Genomic DNA, 21808 nt, shown 5'->3' with positions numbered 1-21808 from the left:
ACAACCTCCACCTCGTGAGAGGACTCTAAGGGAAATGGCTGCACCTGATTTCACCTATGAAAGCTTGTGCATCCAATACCCTGATGAGGATGTCCCATATGTTCTTAAAACTGGACTGATTCATTTGCTTCCAAAGTTTCATGGCCTTGCAGGTGAAGACCCGCACAAACATTTGAAAGAATTTCACATTGTCTGCTCCACCATGAAACCCCCAGATGTCCAAGAGGATCACATATTTCTGAAGGCTTTTCCTCATTCATTAGAGGGAGTGGCAAAGGACTGGCTGTATTACCTTGCTCCAAGGTCCATCACGAGCTGGGATGACCTTAAGAGAGTATTCTTAGAAAAAATTTTCCCTGCTTCCAGGACCACAGCCATCAGGAAGGATATCTCAGGTATTAGACAACTCAGTGGAGAGAGCTTGTATGAGTACTGGGAGAGATTTAAGAAACTATGTGCCAGTTGCCCCCACCATCAGATTTCAGAACAGCTTCTTCTCCAATATTTTTATGAAGGACTCAGTAATATGGAGAGAAGTATGATAGATGCTGCCAGTGGTGGAGCCCTTGGAGACATGACTCCTGCTAAAGCCAGAAATTTAATTGAGAAGATGGCCTCCAACTCCCAGCAGTTTAGCGCCAGAAATGATGCCATAGTCATTAGAGGAGTGCATGAGGTAGCTACAAACCCATCTGCATCATCTGAAACTAAGAAGCTTGAAGGCAAACTGGATGCATTGGTCAACTTGGTAACCCAGCTGGCCTTGAATCAGAAATCTGTACCTGTCGCAAGGGTTTGTGGTTTGTGCTCCTCTGCTGACCACCATACAGACCTTTGCCCTTCCATGCAGCAACCTGGAGCAATTGAGCAGCCTGAAGCTTATGCTGCAAATATTTACAATAGACCTCCTCAACCTCAGCAGCAAAATCAACCACAGCAAAGCAATTATGACCTCTCCAGCAACAGATACAACCCTGGATGGAGGAATCACCCTAACCTCAGATGGTCCAGCCCTCAGCAACAACAACAGCAGCCTGCTCCTTCCTTCCAAAATGCTGCTGGCCCAAGCAGACCATACATTCCTCCACCAATCCAACAACAGCAACAACCCCAGAAACAGCCAATAGTTGAGGGCCCTCCACAACCTTCCCTCGAAGAACTTCTGAGGCAAATGATTATGCAGAACATGCAGTTTCAACAAGAGACCAGAGCCTCCATTCAGAGCTTAACCAATCAGATGGGACAATTGGCTACCCAATTGAATCAACAACAGTCCCAGAATTCTAACAAGCTACCTTCTCAAGCTGTCCAAAATCCCAAAAATGTCAGTGCCATTTCATTGAGGTCGGGAAAGCAGTGTCAAGGACCTCAACCCGTAGCACTTTCCTCATCTGCAAATGAACCTGCCAAACTTCACTCTACTCCAGAAAAAGGTGATGACAAAAATTTACCTAACAATTTCTGTGCAGGTGAATCTTCTTGCACAGGTAATTCTGATTTGCAAAAGCAGCACATTCCCCCTCTTCCATTCCCTCCAAGAGCAGTTTCCAACAAAAAAATGGAAGAGGCAGAGAAAGAGATCTTGGAAACGTTTAGAAAAGTAGAGGTAAACATACCTCTGTTGGATGCAATAAAGCAAATTCCAAGATATGCCAAATTCTTGAAGGAGCTGTGCACTAATAAGCGGAAGCTTAAAGGAAGTGAACGAATTAGCATGGGCAGAAATGTCTCCGCATTGATTGGTAAATCTGTTCCTCAAATTCCTGAAAAATGAAAAGATCCAGGTACATTCAGCATACCTTGTATTATAGGGAATAGTAAGTTTGACAATGCCATGCTAGATTTAGGAGCCTCTATTAGTGTTATGCCTCTGTCGATTTTTAATTCTCTATCTCTAGGTCCCTTGCAGTCAACTGATGTGGTAATTCATTTAGCTAATAGAAGTGTTGCCTATCCTGTTGGTTTCATACAAGATGTCTTAGTTAGAGTTGGTGAACTGATTTTCCCTGTTGATTTTTATATCTTGAATATGGAAGATGGATTTTCTCAAGGATCAGTTCCCATCATTCTAGGCAGACCGTTTATGAAAACTGCTAGAACTAAGATAGATGTATATGCAGGCACACTATCCATGGAATTTGGTGATATAACTGTTCATTTTAATATTCTGGATGCTATGAAATACCCATCTGAAGATCTTTCTGTATTTCGTGCTGAAATAATTGACCATGTTGTTGATGAATACATGACTGATCATTATTCTAATCTGCATGCTTCTCACTCTTCATGCATTGAGTCTGAAATTGTACTTGATCATATGTCTGAATTTGATGCTGAGAGTGATATTGATTGCATGTCTGGTGGTGGTGTTTTACCTCTCGAGATTGATTTTATAGAGTCAGATAGGACTAACCATGTTTCAGGAAGTACACATACCTCTGACTTTCTTTATGAGGTAAAGGCTGAGAAACCATCTCCTTCTACCACTGTCCAGCCAACCACACCAGAATTGAAGCCTCTGCCATCAAATTTAAAATACGCTTACTTGGATGATAGCAAGAGTTTTCCAGTGATTATATCTGCCTCCCTTGCTGATAAGCAAGAGGAGAAGTTGTTGTCAGTTCTCAAGAAGCATAAGAAGGCTATAGGCTGGACCCTAGCGGACATTCCTGGTATTAGCCCATCCACATGTATGCATCGAATAAATTTAGAGGATGGAACTAAACCAGTAAAACAGCCATAGAGAAGACTCAACCCGGTGATTCTTGATGTAGTGAAGAAGGAGATAACCAAGCTTTTGCAAGCTGGAATCATTTATCCTATCTCCGACAGCCAATGGGTGAGTCCCGTCCAGGTAGTCCCAAAAAAGACTGGCCTCACAGTGATCAGAAATGAGAAGGAGGAGCTGATTCCTACTCGGGTGCAGAACAGTTGGAGAGTCTGCATTGACTATAGGAGGCTGAACCAGGTTACCAAAAAGGACCATTTTCCCCTGCCATTCATTGACCAGATGCTTGAACGCCTGGCAGGTAAATCCCACTACTGTTTCCTTGATGGTTTTTCTGGTTATATGCAAATTACTATTGCTCCTGAGGATCAGGAAAAGACCACATTCACCTGCCCTTTTGGCACTTTTGCCTATAGGAGGATGCCTTTCGGCCTGTGCAATGCCCCTGGTACCTTCCAGCGGTGCATGATTAGTATTTTCAGTGATTTTTTAGACAACTGCATAGAGGTATTTATGGATGATTTCACTGTATATGGATCCTCTTTTGATGGTTGTTTGAATAGTTTGGAAAAAGTTTTGAATAGATGCATTGAAACTAACCTTGTTCTAAATTTTGAAAAATGTCATTTTATGGTTGAGCAAGGTATAGTTTTAGGCCACATTATTTCCAATAAGGGTATTGAAGTAGATCCTGCAAAAATTTCTGTTATTTCACAATTGCCTTACCCCTCTTGTGTGCGAGAGGTGCGATCTTTTCTTGGTCATGCAGGATTCTACAGGCGCTTTATAAGGGATTTTAGCAAAGTAGCCCTTCCACTGTCCAACTTGTTGCAAAAGGAGGTGGAGTTTGACTTTAATGACAGATGCAAAGAGGCTTTTGATTGCCTCAAAAGAGCGTTGACTACCACCCCCATCATCCAGGCACCCGATTGGACAGCCCCTTTTGAGCTTATGTGTGATGCATCAAATTATGCATTGGGGGCTGTCCTTGCTCAGAAAATTGATAAATTGCCCAGGGTGATATATTATGCTTCTAGGACTTTAGATGCTGCCCAAGCAAATTATACTACTACTGAGAAAGAGCTTCTAGCCATAGTTTTTGCTCTTGAAAAATTTCGATCTTATTTGCTTGGTACTCGCATTATTGTTTATACTGACCATGCAGCTCTAAAGTACTTGTTGAAGAAGGCTGATTCTAAGCCTAGGTTGATCCGATGGATGCTCTGGCTCCAAGAGTTTGACTTGGAGATCCGTGATAGGAGCGGAGCACAAAATCTAGTTGCTGATCATTTGAGTCGGATCGAACGTGTCTCTGATGCAGATTCACCTATTCGGGATGATATCCCGGATGATCATTTGTATATATTGTATAGTATTTCTGACTCTCTTTCTACTCCCTGGTTTGCTAACATTGTCAATTATTTAGTTGCCTCTGTTTTTCCTCCCTTAGCATCTGAGGCCCAAAAAGATAAAATTAAAAGTGATGCTAAGCATTTTATTTGGGATGACCCCTACTTGTGGAAATTGTGCAGTGATCAGGTCATTAGACGGTGCATTCCAGATCATGAGACTGACTCAGTCCTGCAGTTCTGTCATTCTTCCGCACCGGGAGGTCATCTGGGTGTTCAAAGGACAGCTCGCAAAGTGCTTGATTTTGGTTTTTATCGGCCCACCATCTTTAAAGATGCGTGGAAGATCTGCAGCACTTGTGAGCAGTGTCAGAGAGCAGGAAATACACTTACATGGCGACAACAAATGCCTCAGCAACCTATGCTATTTTGTGAGGTGTTTGATGTCTGGGGTATAGATTTCATGGGTCCTTTTCCTGTCTCTTTTGGTTATGTTTACATTCTCCTTGCAGTTGACTATGTTTCAAAATGGGTGGAAGCCAAGCCCACTAGAACTAATGATGCTAAAGTTGTCGTAGACTTTGTCAGGTCTAATCTGTTTTGCAGGTTTGGAGTACCTAAAGCAATTGTTAGTGATCAAGGAACCCATTTTTGCAACAAGACAATGCATGCCCTGCTTAAAAAGTACGGGGTGGTACACAGGGTATCCACACCATACCACCCCCAGACCAATGGACAGGCAGAAATTTCTAACCGAGAAATCAAGCGAATTTTAGAGAAGATTGTGCAGCCAAGCAGGAAAGATTGGAGTACCAGGCTTGATGATGCTCTCTGGGCACATCGGACTGCCTATAAAGCACCCATAGGAATGTCTCCTTATCGGGTTGTCTTTGGAAAGGCATGTCATCTTCCAGTGGAAATTGAGCACAAAGCTTACTGGGCAGTGAAGACTTGCAACTTCTCTATGGATCAAGCTGGTGAGGAAAGAAAGTTGCAACTGAGTGAGTTAGATGAAATCCGCCTAGAAGCCTACGAGAACGCCAAGTTCTACAAAGAAAAGACCAAGAAGTTCCATGATAGCATGATAGTTAAAAAAGACTTCGTGGTTGGGCAAAAAGTGTTATTGTATAATTCTAGGCTTGGACTCATGAGTGGTAAGTTGAGGTCTAAGTGGATTGGTCCTTTTGTTGTTACTAATGTTTTTCCTTATGGTACAGTTGAGATCAAAAGCGACTCCACAAACAAGAGCTTCAAGGTCAACGGACATCGACTTAAGCCATTCCTCACGAACCCTTCTTTAGTGGACGTAGTGGTGGAAGAGACTTCCTTACTCCACCCTACTCTTCCTCCACCATGACTTAGGGAGTTTTTATTTTCCTATCTCCTTCTTTGCTTTTATTACACTTGTCTGATTCACTTTGATGATTTAATTGTTTTTAATCTTTTAATTGTGCTACATTGAGGACAATGTGTTGTTTAAGTATGGGGGGGGGGGGGGGAGTGTTCTTTGGTTTTGCTAGTTTTGTTGGTTTTGTTAATTTGTTAGTTGTGTTAATTTGTTAATGTTGTTAGTTTCGTCGGATTTTTAGTTTAATATTTTGGGTCAATTTTGTGTACACGTACGACTTTTCATGTTTTTCTTTGAATTATAGGATATGTTCAAGAAATGGGTAATTGTTTTGAAAATAAAAGTTCTTGACATTTTGTGACTTGAAATTCTTGATTCTTCTCTACATGTCATGATAGTTTTGAAAGCTCAATTTGAAAGTGATGATTTTACCTTTGTGAGAATTTGAGCCATCCATCATCATAATCATTTGGTGTGTTTTGCCCCATTGATTGCTTGCACAATAGCCTTGGCTTGATTCTTGTTGATGCATCCTAATTCACATGCATATTTGGAAATGATTGAGGCAATTTTGTTCTTATAAGCTTCTAGCCAAATGGACTTACCTTGAATTAATTCCTTTGATAGCCCTTTTGAGCCTTGTTTCCCTTTCCTTGTTTTGAAGCTCACTACAAGCCTTAAGTGAAAAACCATGATATCACCATATCCTTAAGGAATTTTGGAGCTTTGGAATTGTTTTGGGAATAAGTGTGGGGGGTTTTTGTTTCATTGGACAATTTGTTTTGTTGGCTATGCTTCATGATGTATTTTGGGCCATACTTGATGTACATTGTATATTGGTTAAATGTTGGACATGCTGAATGAAATGTTGTTTCTCAAAGGCTATAGAGTAAAAAAAAAAAAAAATCAAAAAAAAAAGAAAAGCAATAAAGTTGAGTGAATAAGATCTTAAATGGCACAAGAATGATGAAACTCTTGGTTCTACTCTTCATGTTTAAATTTTATCTTTACTTCTTTTTATTTTCTTATTTTTTCTTAATATGCACTTATTCCCCATTGCTCCTCTATCCCTTTGGGATTTAGCCACTTATTCCATATTTTTCCATACCTTGTCCTTGGCCCCATTACAACCTTAAAAGACCTTTTGATCCTCATGTGCTTGTGTTTGTGGGTTGATTGTCAATTTTAGAATCTTGCCAAGTTTATGTGGTGTTTGCTTTCATGGGTGCTTTGAGGGTAAATAGTACCCTAGACACTTGAGAGATAGAGTGTATATCTTGTGAGGCTTTATCACTTTTCATTCTTGAGCTGATTAACTATTTTGCCATGATTGGGTTGCTTGGATGATTTTCATGAATGTCTTGACTTTTTGGATCTCCTTATGTTAGATGTTACCCATTCTTTCATTCCTTGATGTTCATTGAGAAATATGTGAATGTTTTTGTTTGTCTCCCTATGATATCCTTGGATTTTTTTCTTTGTTTCATTTTGCCCAGGAGTGCAAAAGGCTAAGTATGGGGGGTTTTGATGTGCCATCATTTTCTTCTATTTTCTAAACCCTTTTTGCACCATTTTAATTACTGATTGGTCTTAATTGTCAATTAATCAGACAGTTTTATTATTTGGGCTCATTTAGCTAATTTGATGTTTTTAATCTAATTTCAGGAATTAATGAAACATTGGGCTTAATCCGGATTTTGGTTATGGACTTGAAGAGGGCAAATAAAGCAGCGCTTACCTTAGTTAATTTCTAATTAGGAAATTTCGCAATTTTATTTTATGTTGTTCAGTGTTTATTTCGTTTTGGGCCAGAGTATTGTAATAGGGCCCAGTGACTTTGAGTGACTCTTTTTAAATAGCTACCTTGGGATTCGTGCGGGGCATTCTGTTATGCTATTTTCATTATTCAGAGCTTTGGTTTTAGGTTTTCACGTTTTTCTGTTCCTTTGTTACAATTTTCGTTCTTAATGCAAATTTCCGTTTTCTGCTTCTAATTACGAGTTCATTCGTGCTTCTTCTTCTACTTTCATTTACGTTTCTGTTCATTTACGTTTCTGTTCATTTATGTTTCTGTTCATTTATGTTTCTGTTTCATGCTTCATTTGCGTTTTCTGTTTGAATCCATGGAAGGCTAGATTCTCTGGTGTTGTTTCCTTTTGAGGACGAAGCCCAACTCTCTTTGAGGTTTCGCTTGTAATGTGGTTTCCTGGCAGTTTCCCTTCACCAGTTATCCCAATTTCGTGAATATTAATCAGTGCACGCTTCGTGTTCGATTAATTGCCTCTGAGCCTAACTTGCGTTCATGCTTAATGGACGAAGGGCTAACTGGTGTACATGGTGCCTAATCACGTATTGAAAACCCTAAGTTGATTTTCGCTTAGTAAATTGAAATAGGGTTGGATTAAGTGGTTGACTGTTAGGGACGAATTCTCCATAACCCAGGATAAGAGAATGGCTTCTGAATCAGAGGAAACAACTTGTTTTTAGTATTAGTAGTTTCGTATTCCAGTTTACTTGTTCTGCTTTTTAATTACCAAACAACCAAACCCCCCCCCCCAATCGTTACTGTTACTGCAAGTATATTATGAACATTTGGTTTGTCACTGCTCGTTGGGAAACGACCTAGGATCACTTCCTAGTTACTGCATTTTCATGTTTATTTGATTCGGGTACGGCCTCGATCAAATTTGGCGCCGTTGCTGGGGAGCAGTGTCCAAAGGTTCATAATAGCTAGCTAGTGTTGTGTGTTTAATCCTTTCGTGTTTTATGTTTAAATTGTTAGTATTGTGTTAGTACGTGTGTTAGCGTTGTTTAGTGTCTTGGTATTTTGTTTAATGTGTGTTCTGTTTCAGTTTTCCCCTTTAAGTGTTTCCCCTGTTTCAGTCTTGGGTGTTTCGCTGTGAAGATTGTGCTTGCGGCAAAAACAGAGTAGTAGTAGAAATCAATTAGAGACGGATTTTAGCGATCACCTACCTTGCATTGATATCCATTGTCACCCTTTTTTAGCCTTTAAACCCCTTCTTTCATTTTGTAGCTCCTTACAAGCAAAAAAAAATGGAAACCCATGTTGTCCTAAACTTTTAGGGAGAAAAGGGGCCTTGGAATTGCTTTAGGAGTGGGTTTCAAACAAGTGTGGGGAATTTGTACTTTGTTTTTTGAAATTTCCTTTATTTTCATCATTTCATTTTCTTGTGACTTGTTGAAAAGGAAGAAAAAAAAGAGAAGAATACAAAAGAAAGAAAGAAAAAAGAAGAAAATAAAAAAATGGAAAAAAAGAAGAAAAAATTGGAGTATAAAAGCAAAAGTTCAAAAAGAAAAAATTTGTACAAACAAAGAGAAGAAGAAAAAAAATGTGTTGTGACTCATTTTCATTCTTGTAAGTTCTTGTTATTTTAATTTTGTTGTTCTACACTTTATTTCTTTTTTCTAATCCTCTTTTTACTTGTTGACTTACTCTTCATTGCCCCTCTTTTCCCTTAGTTTTAGCCTAAATATCATTCTCATATACAACTTTACCTAAGCCATACATTACTAGCCAACAAAAGTCCTTTTGATCTTTAGAACCATGTGTATTTCAAGTTGAATGGATTAGAGTCTTGTGAAAATTTGGATGTGCTAGTTACATGTGGTGCTTGGGTGTAAACAAAAACCCATACACATTTGGTAAGATGAGTGTTGTTCTTTGAGAGATTTATATCACCATGGTACATTCTTAATTTTGACTTGACTACTTGTTACCTTGAGACCATTCTTCCATTTTACACCTCTCTTATTTTTGTGCATTATTAGGATCCATTGAAAAATATGTGTGCCTTGTTCATTCCTTCTTTTAGTGTGGTTTTTTTTAGTTTGATTTCTTTTTTTTTAATCTTTCTTTCAATTTTGCCCAGGAGTGCAAAAGATAAAGTGTTGGAGAATTTGATTGAGCATTTGAAGTTTAATACTTTTATATTCTTATTAGCTCAATTGACATCTCTTTGACCCTTATTTTCTCACCTTAACTCAGTTTTGGTATTTGGCAAATGATTGAGGTTAATTGATAACTGTAGCTGATTTTCAAATTTTGTGCTTACTTGACCTATTTGCCTTGTGCAGGGCCTACAGGACACTACAGAACGCCAAATGGAGAGTTTGAGTAGTCCCTAAAAGCTAAGAAAAATATATTCAATTTTGTTAGAAATAAGCTTTGGTCAATTCTTCCATTTCGAGGGTCAAATTGAGCACTTGAATAATTAGGCTGAGAGTTTCAGCTTTATTTTGTGTAATTAGTTTAATTAGGTAGATAAGATGGGACTAATCAAAGGTCATCCCTTCCTTCCGAGAAATCACTCTATATATTAGTGTAAGTTAGTTAGTTAGTTAGTTAGTTAGTTACTTCATTATGTAAAAAAAAAAAAGAACAGAATTAGTTACTTGTTGTGCAAGTTTTAGGATCAAACTTTTTTCTCTCTTTTTCTCTCAACTGCTCTTCATGCTTCTTCCTCTTTTCATTTATGTTCTTCCATTTTCTTGCACAAAATTTCATGGCTTTTTCATTGGTGATGATCATGGAGGGATAAATAATTAATCAATCCAAGGATCCACTCTAAACAAGGCTAAATTTGAGTTCTTGTTTAGTATTTCTAATCTTTGTGAATGTTCATCTTTCTCTTCAATCCTATTTTTTATTTTCATGATTATGATTATGCTTAGGATTGAAAACGGATTAGGTTATGGATTCATTTCCTAATTTTGAAATTTAATCACAGATTGTGTGAATGCTTTTCCAACTTAATTTGCGATATCAAACAATTTAGAGATTTATTCAATTGAATTTTTTCTAATGCATTTGACTAAACTTTCACATTGAACATCATTCGTAGTAACTGTGATAATTAGATTTGCATTGGTTTGGTGAATTTGATTGATGCTATCAAACTTGATTTGTGTATTGTTTTTGTCCTGTTCGGTTTCTTCATCTTTGTTTTTGCGTTTTTGCATTCTTTTACAATCGCCTATAAATTGTTTAATGAAATCCCCCCTTGCTATTTATAAGTGAATGAACGTAGGAACCAAAATGAATCATATCTTTGAGTCGACCTAGGTTAATCCTATGCTACATAATTTCTTAGTTATATTTTTTTTTTGGAACGACTCGACATTGTTATCAATACGATCCGCGCAAAAGAAGTTTTTGTAACTCTGGTTTTAAAAGTTTGTTTTGTTTTGAAAACTAATTCACCCTCCCCCCCCCCCCCCCCCCCTCTTGGTTTGTGAGTACCATCATCTTTTTCAATGAGCACTGCATCCAGTCTATCTACTAGCGCTACATGGACTCGAGTATGGCAAATGTAACATGTGGTCCATATAACAATGCATGGCCATACCCACTCCCACTGGAAGCTACACAAAGCCCATAGATGCCTCGATGTACTCGGCATCTTCAGTACCTGAAAGTTGTTGATTGTAGGGGTAAGTCCTCCACTCCTCAAATGCCATAAACACACAGTAGTCAAACAAAGACAACATGCAACCTAATTAACCACTACGTGCGGTTTCTCTAAGCAAACAACACCTCAAGATCCTAAGTGCTTTAGTAACACACTTCTCACCTCACCTATTAGGGCAACCACCGCCGCCAATCCTCCTAGGTCTTGAGGGTCTTATACATTATCATATGGATGACAGTCGGGAGTGATCAGCATATAAGGATAGATGGTACACCAATCCCGAAGCTCCCAACTCAAAAAGCATTGTCTCAGAGCCCGTCAAGAGTAGCAAAGTGAGACATGTGAGTTACCCGTACCAAATAAGTGCACCAAATTCCAGATAGTCACCTTTCGATAATTACCCCAGGTTTTTTGAACCTCTCCGCCCACTATACCCCACGTATCTTTGTCCATCGTCCACTTTCTAAACGTAATCTCATTTTCTCATAAAAGAAAATAGAACTATCAATTCCTTACTCTTTCTCCAATCCTCTTGACTTCTGCCACTGCATTGCGTCCATGGCCCTTGTGCCATGTGCATCAACAAATGCATACAAACAAACAAACAAGAAAGAGAGGTGAGGCTCAGGCCTACATAATACTCTCATGGAACCAATCGCGGTCCCTTAAGCAATAGAAACCACTTGTCACTAAAAAAAACGAATAACATAACGGCTATGATTACAACCATCTAATCATCATAACAAACAATTTGTCAAGGGTCAAACACCCCTGTATCCAAACCACAACGCGAACAGATAATAAAGTAACAAATACATATATATAGCAGAATATAAAGTCACACGCCACAAATATAATTTTCCAGAATTCACACTTTGTCAGTCATATCATTCTCCAATAATAATAGTAATTATACATGCATGCACCTCAGTAATTTTATCAGCAGAGAATCATCACAATTTCAGAACATGCATCAGTCATCAAATTTTCCAATTTATCTCGAAAATAATATAGTAATTAAATCAAAAGATCTAGAATAAAAAAAATCCTAAGGTGAATTTTCCTAGAGGCATGAATTTCAATGTCAAGTTGTCTACTGTCTAAAATTACTTTGCCACTCAATTTTACAAAGTTTTGCTCCTATTTTATTTTTAGTGTTCTAGATGTTCCAGGAATCGATTTTTCATGAGTCTTATATGCTACCCTACATTTTCACACTTAAAAAAACTCAATTTTGTGGTAAAAACTTTAAGAAAGAAAGTCCATACAACTCTCACTGCCTGTATAATTTCATGACATATTTTATCCAATAAAATGTCTTAAAACTTGTTTTATTCATAGCTTTTGCTAGAAAACTCCGATTTAAATGAAATTTAAGGCTAACCTTAAGTTTTAACACCTAAAGAACTAATTTTTAACCTTAGAATTTCCAGAAAAACAACATATACTCTAGTTCCAGCCAAGACAGTAGCTACGAATATTTAGACATCAAAACAACATGCAATAAAGCCTAGCTTCCAAAGGCAACAAGGTTAGGGTTCAAGAAGTGGAAAGATCCCCCTTACCTTGAATGAAGTTACACAAAATGACTCAGATGAACAAAGAGCTCAGGTCCTTGATGTCTCAAACTTATAAGAATGAAAATAAAATTTTGGAACCATGAATGAGAAGCTTGGACGAATTTGGTAAGAAAAACAAGAAGAAAATTAAGAGCCCCTTACCAAAGCTTTGATGGACGAAACCTCAAGAACACTTGCATGAATCTTAGAAGAAGAACGATATGGATTCCTCTCTCCCTTGGCTGAACTCGTGAAAATGAGGAAGAAGGTCCCAAAAATTTGCTTTTAAAGAATTGTGAAGATAAGGTCTAAGGCTTTTGTCCAAAAGAAATTTTGATTAAGCCTAATTGACAAGCTTAATTGACACCATGATTGACTAATGGCCAGCCATGTTGAACGTGCTAAGTCATGCTTCCGATGGGTATTATTGCTTTTGAAATTTAAACCAAAAATGGTTAAAGTAGACATAGGAAAAAATAGTAAAAATTGTTTTCTTACCAAAGCTCGTAAATCTTATCTTAAATGTCTAGATTAATGTGCTAACTTCCTAGATTATTGTGTTAATTTCCCTAGGGATACATGTACTCAAAATAAACCTCACACAGAAACATATTACACCGTGACTCAGTGCACAGTGCAATTTTTGCACAGATGGAAATCTAGCTCAGACAATTTTTATTTCTCTGTCAAGCTTCACTAAAATAATCACATACCTATATATATATATATATATATATATAAGCACAAAAATGGGAACTAAAAACATAATCACTGCAATTAACTACATATATGTGAGCCAGAATTGTAATTTTTGTCAGGGTGTTACATGGGGGGTGGACAAGGTAGTGCAACGATGGCACCACCAAAGAAGGAGATGGAGGATATCAGGTTGATTGAAACTGTAATGAGAAAGATTGTGCATGCAGATTTTTCTGTGTAAAATGATATGAGCATTAAAGGGATAAATAATGATAGTGTTTATGGCCCTTAGTTGTTGCTTTAGAAGAATATTCAAACTAGACTAATGAAAGGGGGTTTTAAGAGTAATGGGGGCACTAAGATCCCAATGAAAATGGAGTAAGGAGGCAAGTTGTTAATAGAAACTTCTATAGGAGAAAAAATTGATTTGGTGGCTTCAAATTGAAATGAAAGCAAATAGCAAAAATCATTGGAGATACTCTAACAATATAATAGTATGTTATAATTTTATAAAGTAAACAAGACAAAATCAAATCATATTAATAAAAGAATATTGTTTTATACAAAAAGAAAAAATGATAGAGTATGTTGCAAGCATTTGTTATTTTTATTTATTATTTATTCGATGAACAATTTTTTTAGAATATATATCATTTCAATAATTTTAAGAGTACATTTTACCGTATACATTTTAAAACACCTAATTCAAATTTTATTTATAATCAATTTTATAATTCATTTTTATACTTTTTCATTTGAATAAATTATTTAATAATACTATAATATTGTACTATAGTAAACATTATAATTAACAGTATAATACGATTATATGAATTTTCTATATATTATCGAATGTCTAGCTAGAGTAAAAATATTGTATAAATAATGTGTTGTTTGGATGAATAAATATAAAAAATAAATAATTTTGTCTCATTTATCAAGATGAGAAAAAAGATAAGTAAATTATATAATAATTAAAAATTAAATTAAACATAAAAAATGGTCTTTTTAATTGTTATTTTTTTTCTTAACAAAAAATTGTTCATATTTTCTAATTCATAAGAAAAATATTGTCTTATTTTTTTAATGGATAAAAGAGATATTTTCCCTCTTATTCCATAGTTTTTTTTTTTCAAAAGACTCCTAAGAAAAAGATTTCCCTCCTCGTTTTTCCTCCCTAATAAACAGCAGAAATCCTATATTTTTATTCTATTGTCTTCCTTTCTATTTCATTCCTTTCTATTTACACTCAAACAAAACAATGTGCGAGTAAAGTTGAATGGTAACACTATCCTCACCTATTCTCACTCTCCATGAGAATAAGATACAAGTCTATTCCATATTCGCTCGACTACGCAAGCTGTTTCAGACCAGCTGAACGTTGTGTACAAATAAATATAACTGCTCCACTAAAAGACTACATGCATGGGTAAAGAAATCAAGAAAGAGAAGATAAACATGGGAAACCGCCAAAATTACATGAGGCCTACCAGTTAATATAATATAGATGCAATCCAACTGCATGATTTATGAAAGATGTATTCAACAAGGTTTAATTTCAAAGCCTATGCTCAAAAGAGTTCGAGCCGACTCAATTGCTTTCTCACCACCAAGGTCCAACGCTTCCCCGGTTAACTCTCCTTCTGTGTCCTCTAAACATTGAGCTTCAGTTTCCTGGTTTTGTAGCAATCCAGTTTTTTTTAACTGCACATTGTTCGTTGAAGCAGGTGCTGCCGCAGCCACAAGTGAAGCACTTGGCGGGCCATGCCGTTTCTTGGGCACAGGCATGTCATGATCATGCATTCCCTTGTACGTTATGATGAGAGCTTTTGAATTATCCACAGCAGTCTCAATGTGCTTTCGGACAGGACATCCAGCAGTAGTGCATCTGTAGTAGTTTCTGAAAATCCAAGCCACATCACATTGATAAGCACAAAACAAATAGACAATAGTCAAATAGAACAAAAGAGGAAGTTATCATTCCATATAAAGACATAAAGGGGCTTTTAATTAAAACTTTTTCTAGAATTGCGGTTTCATCACTTAAATATTTGCTCTCTACCTTAGTACCTTTTTTTTCCCATAGGAAGCAGCTCTTCTCAGCAAAATACAGAAGGAAAGGACCATACTACTAACAATACAACTTTCTAATCCTCTGATTGGGAAGGGATCATCCCATTATTACTTATATAGTTATATTTCCTACCATAATAATGGAAATACAACCTAAGCATGTGAAAAATTTTAATAGATGGTTTGCGGCTTTGTGCTAGGGTGGTTTTCAACAATAAAAGCAAATATGCATCCAAGTAGTTGACACTTGTTGATTTCCTGTGTAGAAGCCTGGCAAAATGTGTCCCTAGGGGCGGACCCAAGTGTTGTTGAGGGGGTGCCCCCTGACTTTCAGAAAATATAAGTATATACTTGTTATCTTTTTGCCCCCTCTATTTTTATAATTTGAACCCACTGCACCCAACTTTCAGAAAAAATAAGCAAGGTAGTCAAAATCGCGATTTGAAGCATAAGATTGTACACTTTTATGATCTTCTTCATCCTCTTCGAGTTTGCTTCTACTTTGGGTCACAGTTTCTGCAGATCACGCTGGATCGTGTTGAAGATCGAGACTCGTGGCCGACAGGCTCTTGTTTGAGACCAAGTATTTTAAACCAAACTGCTGCAGCCCAAAAAACTCAAAACTTAAGCCCAAAGTCCAACTCTTCTATTCCTTCTATGTGCAAATAATCCAGCACCCCCTTCGACCTAAAAAAAAAAGAAAACTACAGCTCTTCCTTTACCAGTAAACAAAAAATTACTGCCCCCTAAATCCCTCATCCCCTCTTTCACCCACATCAATTTTATTCCCACAATTCTCTTTCACTCACTCTTCTCTCATCTTTTTCAGCACATCTTCTCTGTTGCTCTTTGTTTGTTGGACTGCGAGACACCCTTCTCTTCTCTATTTTGCTTTGTTTCTGCAACTCAACACCTACTCTGTTTTCTCTCATCTCAACTCCATTTACCTCTCGGTGTTTTGAAGTTTGAAGTACCTTTATGTTTTCTTACAGTTTTTCTACTGTTTTTTAACTAGGATGGAGTTACATATATATGATTAAATGATACATACATACATACATACATACATACATACATATATACATATATATATATATATATATATATATATATATATATGCATGTTATACTTTTATTCTTACTTATCATGTTGAATTGAAATTCAATTATGTGTTTGAAGTGTGGCATAATGATTTGTTACTTTATATATGCACATATATATTATATATATGAATTTCATAAATTTGTAGGATCTTACGATCCGTGTTACGATCTCCTGATTTTTGATCCATACTCCCTTTCCGATCTTGAGAAAGATCTTGATTTTAACTACCATGAATATTTATATCTACTGATATCTTTTTGCCCCCTCTATTTTTATAATTTGAACTCACTGCTCCCAATTTTTTCAGTCGTTGTCAAATTGTGTTTTATTGGCTAATTTTTTTTCTTATATTTCGTTCCCCTTTCAACTCACTAAGTACTTCTATGCTTTATTTAGTTGGACATTTCATTCCCATTTCAACTCATTGCATTTGATTTTGATATTTGTCTTTATTTTCATATGTAAGACAATAATAGTTATTATTATTATTTTTAAATAAACTGCCCCCACTGACTCAAGGTCCTGGATCCGCCAGTGTGTGTCCCCAAAAGTCACAAATAAGATGCTCCCATCATCACATATTGCAACCAAAGGAATCTGAAACCCATGCCCAACTTAGATGCAATTTCCTTTAAATCGAATAATGGAAGTTATAAAAGCCCAGATAAGAGTAAAATCATCCGTTTTATAATCATATTCTTTTATGTCCACATAAACATATGAGAGCAGAGTTAGCAGACAGATATCCTTGACTACTAACTGCCGCAGACCATCTTACCAGACTATCAGATATCAGTCATTCCAGTGACAACATAAAGAATGGTGGGGAGATGACCATGGTACTTCACAGGCAAAAAATCCTCCTCCAGATATCAGTTGTTATTTCAACTATCAAGACTAACTTTTGGTTTAGTGGACATTCTAGAGACATACTAAGCTACATACCAACCCTTGATTGTGCAACTAGAAACTTATATTGAGTGTTTCGGATTAACTTATTTTATGCTTTAGCAGCTGCTCGTGGTCAGGTGGTGAAGGAAACAAGTCTGGTTCGGTATATTTTAATATTTTGAGAATTGATTTTACACTGTCATAAGGGCTTGTTTAATTATCTTCTGAAACACAACTTTTGCAAGGAGATTCAAATCCTTCTCAAAGAGTATGATTAATGAGAAGCTGCTTAATGTTTCTTAGGTTTACCAAATTTGGCCGTGCATACATTTGTCAACGGTTTTATAGTTGACAGCTAAAAAATTAAGAGTCTTACCCAAACAATGTCAAAAAACAAATCCCAGCATAAGTGGTGTCAGGTAATGATTTGGTGCATTTCTTAGAATATTAAAAGGCGACATGCAAGCTTTGATTTAAAACAAAATACTCATAAGCATTAAGAAGCATTCCATGGCATGAGCAACCAAAACAATGTCATACATAAATAAAAGCACATACAAAATTGTCTTAGAATTTGGGCTTAGGACCTAACTCAATCCCACAAAACCAGCTTGATTGATGTGGAACTAAACACCAAGCAATTAACACAGCCCCCAAAGAGGCCGCAAATAAGGTAGGTTAGGGGTGACCGCAATTAAGGTGACTTTCCAACATTTTCTGAAAACAGTATCTTTAATGGATTTGACACTCAATGTACTACTGCCTTGATCCTTACCACCAAATTAAATAAACCACATAGTCATCATTTAGGTTAAGATTTTAAAATCATATCAAACAGGAAATTTATTTATAAAATTCCACAATGAAGCTAGTCTTACACAAAAGAAAGGAATTATAAATACAGGATTCATTTTAAAATATGAAAAGCAAGCAAAATATATCCATGCACCTGAAGTGTGGATTTCCCTTCACTAACTTTTGTCCATACTTGCGCCACCGGTATCCATCACCTGATATCCCCACATCCTTTGTCGCATGTACAACAAACTTTGTTTTCTTGCCTGGTTTTACTGCCGTATCCAAATCACTATTGTTTAATCTAATTATCATATTAAGGAGAAGAGCATTAGACCATTAAATCCAGCCACAATTAGAAGAAAAAGTACTTGTTCTTTAAATTATTTTCCTATGAAGAAAATGAATTCGCATGCAACTTGCCTTCTTTTTGGCTCTGGGTCATTAACATGTTCATCATTCAAAATAATTTTGCCATTCTCAACATTAGATGAGTTTTCTAGATTCTTATCACCACTGCAAGGTGTTTCTTGTAAAAGTTCTTTTGGAGAAGATGATGGATCAGAATCATTCAAAACATTGGTAGAGTGCTTTGAAACACTGCTTTCTACTTTAGGTTCACTGGAAGGCAGGAGCTTACTTTCCTTAGCGGTATCAATTTTATGCGGGGGATCATGACTATGTTGACTTTTATAAACAATCTCTATCACATGTCCTGAATGGTCGCAAAATTTAATCTTCTTAGCACAACAATATGAATGGGTACACCTGTAATAGCTTCGAGAACCCATAGGACTCTTCACTTGCTTCTGGCCGTACTTCCGCCAGTTGTATCCATCAGATGCAGATGCCCTTGCAACAGAAACAGAAGATAAGGTTGTACCATCAGAAGGTGTTCCTTTGTCTACTTTTGGCACTTGTACACTATTAGCCTTAGGAGGAGACGGTCTCTGTTGTGGTACAGTTGGACTAAGGGCAGATGATAAAGAATGTGAAACAGAAGTTGGTGATACTCCAGATAATGAAGTTGAACAAAAAGACTGAAGTCGATTTTCTGTCTGTTTTTTAGGTGCCTCAACTGCATCTTTTACAACAGTTTCCTCATCAGGAGGCTGAGCAGACACCTGAGTAGAAAATGGTGCACTTCATTTAATGAAACATAATTAATGGGATTTAAAGAAGATGCAACTTTCTTATTCTTAATTTGAATCCAAAAATATTGCATTATGTCATGTTGGTTGTGGTTCATCAAGAAAACAATCAAATTACCAATAAATAAATGCAACTTGAGTTCCTACCTAGGAGACGTTACTATGGATTTAAGAAAGTTTCGTGGGTTGCACTTTTAGATCACCATTCATCATTGGATATATATTGTTCATAAAACCATACAAATTCCAGAATGAGACTCTTGATCCATCATTAATGCATCTTGGCTGATCAAGATTAGAAGCCAAACTGCAAAATCAGGAGCTCTTCAAAGACTAATTAAGTCCTAAAAGCTCTTAGGTGAAAACTGATGAATGTTTCTAATCTCTAGCATGCCCCTTGTCATCCCCCTCTGGGGCTAGAACCATGGATACCTTGTTGTACTGGAATTTAAATTAATTAAAAAGGGAAAGCATGAATCAAAGTATCAAATCCCCATCCACTTATTCATGGAAGAACATGCATTTTTAGCTGGATTCATGGGGGCTTGATTAAATTTAAATTAACTTTTACTATCTTGGAATAATCGCATAGTTAGAATCTGGAGTTTACTTCTCATTTTCTTTTTATGTTTCATGTAATCCCAAGTTTCTAAGCCTCTACAAATACTTTAAAGGCCCAAGAAGGCATATAACCTTCAAGCAGTTAATGAGTTTCAGATTGCACATCCTCGCGCAAAGCCAAATTCTTAAAAACAGTAACACAAAAATCCACTAAGGGGTTCTTCAAATAACTTATTTACAGCTTATTTGGACTTATCTTATGATGTGACCACTTGTTTGGGAGACCTAATAAAAATCATTTGCGATATATCCATAAGATGTTTTCAGCTTATTTCAATAGACTCCTTTTGTAAATACAGTTTTCAGCTATGAAAACAATTGAACTTTATTTCATCTTCAATCATAGAAACATATCTTATACAAACACTTATTTAATAAGCACTTAATTTAGTTGACTAATCTTCAGCAGCTCATAAGAACAAGAAGCACCAATAGCGACTAAGAATCCCTTCATAATGTACCAGAGACCGACCAACATTACAAAATTCCAAAGAATCACAACAGCAAAACAAGCTTTGAAATTTATGACTCAAAATTAAGTATAAAATATGTTTACACTCATTGTACTTCGGTAAGACTTGGTTTTAGTTTCCGTTTGAATTTGGTCTTTGTAATTTCCAAAAAGCCGTGGTTTTTGTCTCTCCTCACAGTGAAAAAGTGTGGGATGAGACCAAAACCACTGTTTTTCTAAGGTTAGGGACCAAATTTGGTTTTTCTGAGGTTAGGGATCAACTTGATCAGAGTTAAAATAGGAAACTAATACCATTTTTTTTACCGAAAGTACAGACTCTAAAAACATTTTAGTATAATCATAATTAACAAAAAAAAATGCTCCAACCTTACTCTCAGCTTTTCCACCCTTACGTGCGGTAGAGCTTCCCTGCATATCTGCGGCATCAACCACACACTTTTATTCAGTATTCACTACTTTCATTAAAATACAAGAGATGGGAGAAAGAGCGATTAAAACGCAGCGTACGAGTGGCAAGGTCATGCAGAAGCGAGGAGCGGAGAACTAGGGTTTCCGAGTTGGGTGGCGCTCCATCAGAAGGAGTGGAAGTGCGTGACTCGGTGGAGAGGGACGAGTCAGTGATTTGTTGTTGATTCTGCTGCGTCTCTTCATCCTCTTTCATGACAGTGCACAACAACCTTTTTTTCTCTTCAGTCTATGATGATTCCACCACGAATTTTCATTTTCTCGCTGGCTCTTTCTTTGATTGATTGATTGATATTTGATGGAGAGTGGGTTGTGAAAGAAAGAAAGAAAGGAAGGAAGGAAGAAAGCTACGTGTGTTGTGGTGTGTCGGGGTATATGTGTCTTTGGCTGCTATTGGCTACTAGTACTCTGTTTCTCTCTCTTTCAGGTGGGTTGTCGGGTTTTGCCAAGACTTCGAAACGGAGGGTGTCTCTGCACCGTTTCGCCGTTGCTACTACTGGACCTGCATCGCCGTTGCTTCTCTTCTAATCGAATCTCACGGTTTTGTTAACGCCGTTTGTGTTCTTCTGCTACCGCTTCTTACGTACACCACACTTGAATGGATGAGTCGGCAAGTCAACTCTTTCCCTTTACCTTTTCCTCTTTGGACCGTTATCATTAAGATTGCTAACCGTGGACAACGGTGAGGAACCAAAAAATTACCTGTGATGACAGGTTACTAATGTGAAGAAAAAAATAATAATAAATAAAAACAACACAAAGCATGGGTCGTGTCTAAGATGAAGTCCTAAACCAACTTTCTCATAGGTGAGGGAACAAGTTGACATGCTATTGTAGGTTTGCAATTGGGTAAATAATTTTCAATAATAAATGAAATTATTTTTTTAAATAATTTTTCTATTGTTTGCTTTCTAGATCTGGCGGACAAAGTTGCAACTCTTCGCTTTGCGATGCTCTTGACCTTGTTGTCGTTGCCAACTAGGCCCTCCGCCACTGCTGTCCCTTCCTCCATCTCATCCATATCAAATTCTCCCAACCTCCTTTGACCCAAATAGAGTTCCCAACCTCCACCACACCTTCGCTATTGGTGCCATAAAAGCAATGCCAATGATAGCGAGGTCGG

The 21808-nt window shown here is 36.9% G+C and overlaps 1 protein-coding gene and 1 non-coding gene across 2 annotated transcripts; both read right to left on the bottom strand.

Annotated features, from left to right (window-relative positions):
• Positions 1 to 373: 373 nt before the first annotated feature.
• Positions 374 to 480, bottom strand: LOC114404085. Its single transcript, XR_003664805.1, has one exon. It is a non-coding gene; the product is annotated as a small nucleolar RNA R71 (small nucleolar RNA).
• Positions 481 to 14382: 13902 nt separating this feature from the next.
• Positions 14383 to 21477, bottom strand: LOC114404084 (probable WRKY transcription factor 32). Its single transcript, XM_028367204.1, has 5 exons — positions 20728 to 21477; positions 20587 to 20636; positions 18400 to 19100; positions 18131 to 18280; positions 14383 to 15012 (listed from the first exon to the last, which is right to left on the bottom strand). Exons 1-5 carry the CDS (start codon positions 20879 to 20881, stop codon positions 14655 to 14657), a joined length of 1413 nt encoding a protein of 470 aa, XP_028223005.1. The 5' UTR covers positions 20882 to 21477; the 3' UTR covers positions 14383 to 14654.
• Positions 21478 to 21808: the final 331 nt, after the last annotated feature.

Source organism: Glycine soja, unplaced genomic scaffold, assembly GCF_004193775.1.
Source record: "Glycine soja cultivar W05 unplaced genomic scaffold, ASM419377v2 Super-Scaffold_78, whole genome shotgun sequence".
Classification (NCBI taxonomy): domain Eukaryota; kingdom Viridiplantae; phylum Streptophyta; class Magnoliopsida; order Fabales; family Fabaceae; genus Glycine; species Glycine soja.
The sequence above is the reverse complement of the archived record's forward strand: the minus strand, read 5'-3'. Positions and strand labels throughout refer to the sequence as shown.